Consider the following 11,051-nt stretch of genomic DNA (forward strand, 5'->3'; position numbering starts at 1 on the left):
AACTGGCTGGGACCCAGAACTGGGTCTTTTCCTCTTCTCTTATTTTGGAAAAAAAGTCCAGGTATCGAAAAAATTGAAAAGAATTCGAAAAAAAAATCAAATCTTTCGCACAACTACCAACTGTAGGATAAGGGCAACTCTGGTATATTGGCTCCATGCCAGATGCTATGCTATAGCGCATCAGCTTGGATATTGACGGATAATATGTGCCCGTTATCAGCGGCGAGCTGTGCATAAGCCGCTAAACCCTATCTCGAGTTGAAGACGTGGAGATGAAGCTCATCGATGTGTACGGCATTTTTCCCGATAAATCCATCTTTTTCACCATAACACTTACAGCCATTAATCCCTCAATTTGCATCTGTACGAGGCTGTGGTGTGTCGTCAATTTTCCACAAAAAACAAAAAGACGACGCCGAAAATGAAATCAGCAACAGTTTTTTCGACGTGGACAAGATGGTGCCACCACCTGGCATCCGGTCCCAATTTATGACAGCGCGAAATCGTCGCTCATTTCTGCCAACATCATCCTCTTAAAATACACGACGAGCCATTTCGTCCCACCCTCAATACATGTGCTTACCATTTGATATGACTAACGACGACGGTGGTGGTGGAGAGGAACATTTGCTGATGTGCTGTCCTGCGGAAACATTTAAGACCATGAAGAGCCAGAGAACAGCTGGAATTTGGAAGCACTAATATTATGGATCCTTAAGGGGTGTAGCTCGTCCAAGGAAGATTATGTGATTCAGGAAAGAGGATCAAATTAGTAGGCTTCTGAATCACTCGCTAGCTCTTTTTTAGAATCTCTAAGGTGAAGATATAGGCAAAGCATCATGGCTTTGTTCCTATGTTTCTGGGATTAAATTGAGAAGCTGTGCCACTTGAAAACAAGCCCAACATTTTCTGGATCTCCTAGTCCTCAAAGTTATTCAGTTGGTGGGCTCCTTCAGGTAAAACTTTCGATCCTTCATTTGTACTTTTCGTCCACCTAATTCAAATAAAGCTTCAGGTTAAGGAATGAGTTATCAGCTCATTCCGTCCTGATAGCCAATACGAAAGATTTTCTATAAGTTGCTGCTCGGTGTAATTGTGGAGTCGAGTGAGTTGACTTACTTCGTCTGGCTAAATCTCTTGCCCATCCAGCTCATCCTACTTGTCCGCCCACCTTAACTGGTTTTGCGACTTCCATTTCCGTGGAAGCTACATGCTACATGCTCAGAAAACAATACTATTGAAAGAACACACATTATACATGACATGATATATGGTACATTAGAAAAACTGTTCACTGGTGCGAATGCTTTTGCGTAGTGATGTTTGGTGAGTTCTCCAATTTTTAAGCAAAGTATCCTCTATTTATTTGTTTATAAGATTCCGTGGTTTATATGAAGATACATAATGGTGAAAAATAACTGCTGACAACAGTTCTAGACTTCGAATGAAATCAATACTCCTTCTGAGACTTCCTCCTTCCTTGTTATCGATCTCCCAGCAATAATCGATTTTCCTCACTTGTTAGTGAACACAGAGAACAGTCGAGTTGTCCTGTTCTCATCAGCTCCGACATCTGCCTGTCCTCAGCCTCCTTGTGGACCATTGAAAGCAATATGGTCGTCCCTACCGATCCCAGTGCCGATGGTGACACAATCTGGCATACTGCCAGCTTGCGCTTCTCAGGTTCAAGCACCTCTTCTCTATAAATAGAGTACGGTGGTTAGCTTGGTGCGCGCATATGGTGCTGTGCTGAGGGCAAGTGTAGTGTTTATGCTGAATAGCTGTCGCGCGCATCTGACAACGGGGCTACAGCTCCTAGATCGAGATGTTGGTCCCAGAACAAGGTGAGGTTAGGGTTAGGCTGGGTGTAGGATGTCTGTTCGAAAATACCTGCGTTTTTGGCTCATCTAGGGCTTAGCGTCCTAGTTTGAGTGGTGTCATTCGATACGGATGCATCGCTTACATCATGCGTAGTGCTTTGACCGGATGATTACCGGATTCACCTGCGAGACCCCTAATCAATTGGTCAAACACCGGAGAACCTCTGATGTTTGAGGGAGGATGAGTGATCCCTTCCCTTTGGAGAATAGGTAGCGAACGTGTTTGGAGATTTTATTAAATAAAACTACTTGGGAATTTTGTAATTATCCCATTTTAATTTTATGTTCTCATCATTATTTCCATAATGCTCATGTTCGAATTCCTTCACCAATAGCTCCTTCGTTCTCTCTCTCTCTCTTTCTGAAAAATTGACAACTTCGCGGAACATATTCTAGTCAGAGTGTCTATGTTTGCACAGACACGAGTTGGTTTTTTAGTCGAATCTCGGAACTTTGCCTAAGGATAGTATTAAGTTGTACCATAACATTTTTTTCTACTTATGTGGTATTTTTTTTTCCATTCAACAACAGAGATAGTCCAATCAACAATATATTCTGCAGAATAGTCTTCGTCCGATGTGACAGATTTCTGATTCTTTTGGCCTGGGACTCAGGTTGCGGCAAATTAAAATGGTGACAACCTTGAAAAGAAATTTACTGGACGACCCACTAGTTTTTCACGGGGCTAAAAATACCACAAGTAATTGTGTAAAAATAATTATAATACACTATAAACATTGTTTCGTGTTGTGGGACTGTGGTCACAAGATAAAAAGTGGGAAACTTAAGGTACTAAAGGTCGAACAACCCTCATGACTGCATTACAGGCGTCATCATAGAGATGAACTTAGAAAACAAATACACATCTAGAAGTAATAAGAAAGAACAGTAATTTTAAAATTCCAAAGGAAGCAAAGGCGTAGAATTTCTTCTGATGAAAAGATCTGGTACTTAGAAAATAGACATTGAACCATGAAGTGACGGATCCAGGAAATTTCAGAGCGCAATCTATTGTTTCGCAATTATTTTTGATTTTAAAGAGTTAAAAAGGAGTATTGGCAGACCTCAGGCATCCTTTCAAATCCATTAAATCTCTAAAATTAATGCACACTCAAGGAAAGGGTACCGACTCCTTTATCAGTGCTGAATCTTGGAATTTTCCAAATTCTTTTTTGAAGTTTGGTTTTATTTCTGGTATTCTATTATTCTGGATGTACTTTGGAGTGATTTCTTTTGAGGCGCGAAACCAACAACGTTGTACGGGGCCATGTTTGACACTCCACGACAGTATTGCGATACCGTATGCTGCAGAATGCAACATTGTCGCCTTCGACGGGGGGAGAGAATGATGTGGAAGGGGAGGGATGGAGCACGGGTGGTATGACGCAATCCGACCCTCTATTGACTGCCTTCGATTTAGGCGAAATGTTTGCATAGCCACCTTCTCGTTTTGGCGAAACGACACGCGAGATTATAACGCGTTCATGTCGTCCACTTCAGACGGGGATTCGACATCCACGCTGAAGCCGCGCTTCTCCGGCGACGGCCGCTGCACCGTCACATAATCTAAGACGCACCCATGGCTGCGCATCGTTCTCACATCTGGCATCAGACGAGGTGGTAATTGAGTGTATCTACTTAATTAGTGATGATTAAAGACCGCCGGATGACTTCATTTAATAGAGTCGGCGGCGAATCAAAGACGAGTATGATACGGTCCCATGGACCCTGTAATTGTGTAATTACACCAACCACGTACGAACTGTACTCGTACGTCAGTGCATTTGTGTAGCGTATCTTTTGGCGGTAAATTGAAGGTTACGACCGAGTAGAATATGGAAATTGTTACGCTTCGATGACTTTGAATGCGGTAAAGGTCGAACTGCTCACTGGAAACTTCTGGAAATCGATTCAGCAATTGTCTGCAATTTTTCCACGCTCTGAAAAGAAACAGAAAAAACGGTGACGAAACGTTAACTCCTTGCTGTTTCATATCCACCCTTCACTTCAGTACGATACTCGTGTTGGGGATGATCGTCTAGGATGCTTTCTCTCTCCACATAGATTTCCAATCCGGCAGTGTGGCTTTAACCTTGATTTTCTATTAAATGTATAATATTTAGTGGAAGTTACACGGACTGTTGGATTAAGGAGTCACTTTCCTTACTGATACAATAATTTCACGTTCATTTATTTTTTAAATCAAATGTTTAACAAAGTAAGGAAAATTCGTTTAAAAAATGCCCTAGTAATATTTCTTTAACGTGCAAAAATCCGAAGAGCAGATTTCGCAATATTCGCCGAATTTCGGGCAGAAAAATACAGTGTCGTGGTGTAAGTGCACATTTTTCTTCAGTGCTGCCGTAATTTACTAGTACAACATCCCATGATCCTCATTTAAGGAACGAGCTCTGAATGGTGTTCGAATGGCCGGCGTGGGACCAATGATCGCTGGTGCGCCGACGAATCACGTAGATCAACTATCGATAGGTCAACCAATCGATATCACACATTATGCTCAATGGGGACAGTCAATGGACACGCCAATGGTTGATCCGGTCTCCTATGGACCTCCGCCTCCTCCAATGGTAGTTTTTGAAGAGAAAATTTCACAGATTTCTTTTGGTTTCATACAGGATATTTATGAAATAAGGGAGGCGGTGGCGGATTTTCTGAGAACATTGCTCCGTGGGCAGTTTTCTGAGGATGCCACTGGTTGCAGAATTCTTATGGACTGATGAGCTACTGAGTTACATTTTTAAGATATGGACAAAAACTGGAAGATTTTCACACGTTTGCACACTAAGTGTGACACTGTTGGATAGTCTTCCCTGGATTCTTCCTCTTTCTGGATTCAACACCTCCTTCGTGTTGGCGCAGATGCATATCTAAGTGCTCTGATCCCAAAAATTACCATTGAATCTATTCGATTCAAATGGAATGAGCTCGCGTTTTTCAGTGGGAAGAAAAATTTGATCCCGAAGTATTCTGACCATAAGAACCCATCAAATTTATGTTGACGCCCGAATAGACCAGCTACATTTAGTCCAGAATATTTACGGTATGTCAAATTGGACACCGTAATCTTATGGCTCATTAGGAAAGCTTGATAGCCGCAATTTTGCCGTCCTAGAAAAATGCCGTCAAAAAAGTGCAAATCCTCACCATAATCCGCGCAAATAACCAGACTCCATTAGAATCGAATTTTAATTACACCCTACGCCATGCCCATTGCATATTGGCGATGGACTCTTATGGTGGGACTACAAGTCTGCTCCTCTTGAAGAATCCGTTCGCCAACTATACTTTATCGCCGATACTGTGGTTTGGTTTCGAAAGTCAAGCATATTCACGGCGAGAATACGACATTTGATACACACATCTATACACAAACACAGGTAGAGACAAACAGCACACCTGCCAGACACCGGTACGACCCTTTTAGATCATCCATCCGACAGCTGCATAAATAAGCGACACCTTAGGGGTCCTTTGATGGGGTCGATAAAGCAGAGAGAGGTTGTACAGGAAGCGCGGGAGGTGTATCCTGGAGACGGTGCACATAACACTCTTCTGGTCATCCTGTCCTCATTAACTAATCGTTGTGCGACACTAGCGCCTCAAATGACGCAATAGTACACAACGTTAATCTGTAAGGAGGATAGGGTGAGGTAGAGCTGAGCAACAATTAATTGCTACTGTACAAGATTGCGTGAGGGATCTTTTCAGAAGTCATGTCCTCTCTTCAACAATTATCGCAGATATTTGTCATCTAAGCAAGAAAAATTCTCAGAATTTTTCCTCCGAATCTACAAGTATTGCTATGCTCCTCTGCTTAACATTTTAATTCATTTATCAAAATTTATTTTGGATTAAATAGATTTTTTCTGCTTTTCATTGGGGCTCATTTCAGGCATATACGGACATCGTTCCACCCCCGGATCTTGGAGGTTACGGTATGATGCCCCCTACTGGAGCATTTCACGAGTTTTCACCTCATTTGCACGCATCGGACCTGTCCTCACCGAGTTGCAGCGAATGAGCGACGAACACATCATCGTCATGGTTGATGTGAAGACGATCCTGACAACCACATTGCCTTGCCTCTCTCAATCGATATTCGTCACAACGCCGATCAATATATCGACTTTTATAGTCTTCTCGACAGGATCACTTATAGATGGCGTTGTTGTCTTGAGGGACCCCTCGCTCACTTTCATTCCAGTCTTCTATTAAGAACGGTATCCCTCCGTCTCCTTTTTTCTCGGACGATTTTTCGTGGAAAGCGAGGGATACCTTTCTAATTCCTATTGTGGACCAAATTCGTTGTATTTTCTGCTTGTGATATGCATGTAAACTCGGCACATTTCTAGTGTTTTTTGATTTGGTATAGGTTGTGAAAACTTTGATAATATCAAAATCATTTCTGCAAAATGTTCGTGTTTTTTTTCTCGAATTTTTCCGCCCGCGCGCACAGAGCTTATCTTCGCGTCATGATTTCGCGTATTCCTTCGTGTTTTTTTTTTTGAATTATTAAGCTAATCGGCCCGACTTCCCATATCTCTCTCCATTTCGTTCTCGTCACTTAAGTAATTTCTGGGAATCGTTGGACAGCTTAGAGCCATAATATTCATGAACTGCAGTATCTGTATGGTTTCATGTCAATAAAGTTTATTTATTTTAGTATATGCTGGTGGTGAAACGCGAACACATTCAAAATTAGAAAAAATGAAAAAAAACTAATTTTATTGTTTCTCAGAAGAAGTTTATTTGAAAACAACGTCATTAATTCTATCTACTTTCATTTATTGTTGAATCATGGATGAAATACATAGCTTCGTAAGAAATGAGAATACGACACTTGAAGATCCTCCTACTTTTTCGTGTTACATGGAACGTAATAACAGTACTCGTTTACCGGTACTACAACTATATAATGGTGCAATAAATTACTGTATGACAAGCTCTATGTTACTACCTAAAAGGCTGAAGGTCCCGCATACCTTTAATCATTGAGACAAAGATAAAACAAGTCTGTCGTTCTTTGTTGCAATAAATGTGTTGTAGACTCAACTTACGGAGCAGAATGAGCGATAGGAGAGGTCTGTTCCGCTTGTTGCTCTTAAAGGATAAAAGATAAAGTTTCTGGCGTTAAATTCGTTTAATTTGACGTTTAACTTCTGGCGTCAATCAGCTTGGGATGCACCCCCACGTTCACTTCAATTCAGGATCGTTTGAGGTTTACGAACGTGTAACTAGCCTATACAACGACTTGCCGATTTGTCAAACCAGTGTTTGGTGGCTGGCCAATTTGTCAAACCAGTGTTTTTATCCTCCCAGACAAGTCTGGTACCAATTTATCGACCCCGGAGGGATGAAAGGCTTGGTGAGCACTACGGCGGATTCGAACCTCCGATCAATCGTGCAGGAAGCGGAACCTCTAACCGCTACACCATACCCGTCCCTTTGTTGCTCTTATTGAATTGTTTTTTCAAGTTGCAGTCAATGTGAGATCAATTATTTCAAAAGTTAAAATTTTGAGCGAGCTCTCATCCATTCTCGTGAGAGGAAACACAAGAAATGGCCACTTATATTCAAAGGAACAAAACAATTGAAATAATTAGCAACTAGAATTTTAAAAAAAAAGATATAAAAAACAGCTGGAAGTAAATATGTAGTACCAGGATAAGTAAAATAAAAAACTTTTTTTGTTTCAACACCTATTTAACACTTTGAGTGTTTAACTTCAAGAAGTGTTCGACACATGGAATAAAAAGAATCGAATTATTTTGGAAAAGTTCTGGACCAGTGCAAGAAGTCAGGTGCGGGAAAGGAATGAATACATAGAATGAGAATTTCTGTAATATAAGTAAATTGTTCCGCAAGACGATAGGAATTCTTAGCACCCTTGGCACCTTCAACAAATAAATGACAAAACAAGGAAAATAGAGAGAATATTGAAATTCTTTCTTCACTTTAAAACAGCAGCTTTTTGTTGACCGCTGGTTTCGAACTGTCACACTAACGTTTTTTTTTGTAGGAACGCTGAAAAATTACTAGTAAATCAGTGGAGAATTACTAGTAGGAGACTTCAAAAATTTTACAGCACAAAGGTGAAATCTATTGTAACCCTGCAAATTTACAACTAATCACAGTGATTTTGCCAGCGTACAACAACCCATCTCCTTCATAATTTATCGAATTCGTGAGTATCCCGATTTTCTTTTAAGTGTATATAAACATATTTTGAACGGATTGAACGTTTTTCGAAATGAAAGAATCTATAAATCTATAAATGAAGGAATCATGTAGTTACATTGTTGCTATCAAGAAAAGCATATTTTTGATGCAAATTTTGGAGCTCTCCAGGAGTTGAGTTGAGATTTCTTATAATTTCCACTAAACATCAGGTACATATGCCGAGAAATACGAATGTCAGCTGTTGGTTTGTACAGTTACAGTAGAGACGTTCACCTTAGTGGACTGAACCGGCAGATCCTCAATCATTCGTCACCTTTGCGACAACTATCGGCTCCTTCAAAAGAATTGTAAGACAAATGACCGGCGGAATCAAGGCTCAACCGATCCCGACCAAACCCAAGATGCAAAAATTGGGGAAAATCCCACTGAAAACTTTCTTTTTAAAAACAATATCTGTGCGAGTGCTGTTCCACATCTACATGCCCCTACCTCTCACCTTACAATAAGAAAAAAAAACGAAGACCACCGCGAAGATGTTAAAGAACGATAACGCCAGCGAAACGTAAATACAGGCGAAAAAACAGGCCATAGACACCGCTTTTCCACGACCGTTCGCAGTTTCATTTGCAATTTCCGATGAGTTATCGGAGTCGTTCACGTTTCTGCCCCACTTTTTTCTGATACCTTTATATCGACGGAACAGCTGTTCACCTGGAAAGCTTGGTGAGCTTTTCTATGTCTCTTCTTTTTGAAGAGGAAACGAGGGACTTGAACGAAAAACGACGAAAAGCTGAAGAACACATCCAGCTTATGCTGCTAATCTATGTTTGCAGATTAGCGGCATAAGCTGGATCGGTTGGCTTGATAACACCACTTTGCAGATTTGTTGTAGACGTAGCTGATTCACTAACTTATCCACAGAACAGGTTGCAAATTTCTCAGAATCCAACAGGGACCATCCACTTTCAAAATTGTTCCGTAGTGGCCATATTTATTGGCTGCAAAGCATCTATTCCTGAGATGACATAGAGTTTCTGGGAAGCAGTTTTTCTTCCTTTTCCTTAATTGACCTGAGTAGCTTTTACTAAAACATTTAGTGAATTAAACCATGAATTAACCGAATCTATGATCCCCCGCAATGCCAGTTCAGTTAAGACTTCAAGACCGAACGTGATTCCATCCGATATCGAACGTTAAAAAGTAATTGAGTAGTGAGGAACCATGAGATAGTCTAACGTTGGAGTCTTGTGGAAATATGTATTCTGAAAACTGCTGTACACGATTTCTTAGGTCCTCCATAAGTTTCCTGAGCTCCGATTACGCACACCCCCTCCTTCTTGTAAAAGTAGATTGCAGAAATTGGAGTAGGATTAGTGAAACAAGCAAGAGATATGTGCTACCTTATGCTTTGAAGAAAATTTAGGGAAATTCTGAGCTGGAAAGGAGAAGAAATTATCTTAACGTTTTTCAGAACTTGCATAACCACTTAGCACATGTAAGTCGAGACCAGAAAAATAAACGCACGATTCGTTTTTCTCTAATTTTAAGTTGCAACACAACTTCAGTTACGAACTACATTAAAATCAGTAAAAAAAACATTGAAGGTTTCTAGATTCGATCAATATTTAAAATCCCAGTAAACTTATTAACTGAAGAGCCACTAGGTTGCACAGTTCATAATGAGGTTAGTATAAAATTCCCGTGAACGATAATAATTAAAAAGATAGTTAGTAGAAAAGAAGATGTTCTGGAACTGATCTCTTTTAATTCTACAATTAAACAATGTCTGTTTTATCTCTTACTTTATCTAGAAATCATTGCAAGGATTACAACAAATTTCAGAACGCTGACAACAAAACAACTCCGTCGAGCCGGATTCGAACCAGCGACCTAAGGATAGCTGCGACTCTACAGTCCTCCGCTCTACCAACTGAGCTATCGACGGCACACTTTACACTCTGAAATCCTTCAGACTCCCTCACGAAAAAAAAGTGAAACAAGAAGAAAAGAAGTGAACTGCGATTGCAGATTGCTATGAAACTATGGTGACAAAAACCTAAGAGTAGTTTTCTTAAACGATTGATCTGAATGCGGGAATTATAGTCATTAATCTGCTCTTTCCTGTTCCTATAAACTTGCATGGGAAGAAACAATTGGTGCACAGCTCTGTCACATTGCATGCACCAAGATGACAAGTTTTTAAATATAATAGAGGTTTCGAGAAAAGCGAATGTTTCACTGAATGGTGGAGATTTTGAAGCTTGATAAGGACCAAAAAATGAAAATGTTTCCTCCATTTTTATCCTCTTTTCCTGTTGACTTGCGATTTGTATCGAACAAGCACAGCACTTGACAGGTATGTTGTGTTTTTACACAAATATTACCAAACAGCTTGTGGGGTCACCTGTCAGAACCACGCGATTTACAACCGGTGAGATGACAGCGTTGGTCGCAATACATCACTTGAATTTGCTAATCACAGAGGAGGGTAACCAGTGACATCAACACTGGGGCTGAGAGATCTCGCTGAGGTAGATCTAGCAGAAAGACTGTATTTCGAGTTATTCCTAAATGCACTATTTGAGGTTTCAAATCATTAGGTCTTAATGCTCTTGATGCCTCTTCTGGAAGATCTACTAAAAAAACGCTTATGCATAAACGAACTATTTTAAAAACGTGAACAGAGAATGCAGAGATGTAAATTTTAATCTGATTCATATTTTATTACAGTAGTAAAAAATAATTCAATTTAACGAAACATGTCAGCGCATCCTCTTTGTACTCACCTAGCGTGCATTTGTTTTGTTTTTCTTCCCACAAGGAGAAAAAGTGAAACAAACACGAACACTGACAGTCAAAAATATGCTTCTCTAGTTATACCTCGTTTGCCAAGCGATGATAGTATCTGATCACTAGCAACAAACATTTATTCCATGGTATTCACCAGTCTTTGTTACCGGTATCTCAGGA

At 40.3% G+C, this 11,051-nt stretch overlaps 1 protein-coding gene across 2 annotated transcripts in view; it reads left to right on the forward strand.

The window, feature by feature from the left end:
- The window catches only part of RB195_006282 (uncharacterized protein), a gene marked incomplete at both ends in the record, with an annotated part of 29,780 nt that extends 23,858 nt beyond the window's left edge, over window positions 1-5,922 (forward strand). For both annotated transcript variants that reach the window (XM_064179293.1, XM_064179292.1), the window contains 2 exons: window positions 4,283-4,468; window positions 5,794-5,922. In XM_064179293.1, coding sequence (XP_064036256.1) covers window positions 4,283-4,468; window positions 5,794-5,922 — 315 coding nt within the window. The remainder of the gene's footprint in view (window positions 1-4,282; window positions 4,469-5,793) is intronic.
- Window positions 5,923-11,051: the final 5,129 nt, after the last annotated feature.

Source organism: Necator americanus, chromosome I, assembly GCF_031761385.1.
Source record: "Necator americanus strain Aroian chromosome I, whole genome shotgun sequence".
Classification (NCBI taxonomy): domain Eukaryota; kingdom Metazoa; phylum Nematoda; class Chromadorea; order Rhabditida; family Ancylostomatidae; genus Necator; species Necator americanus.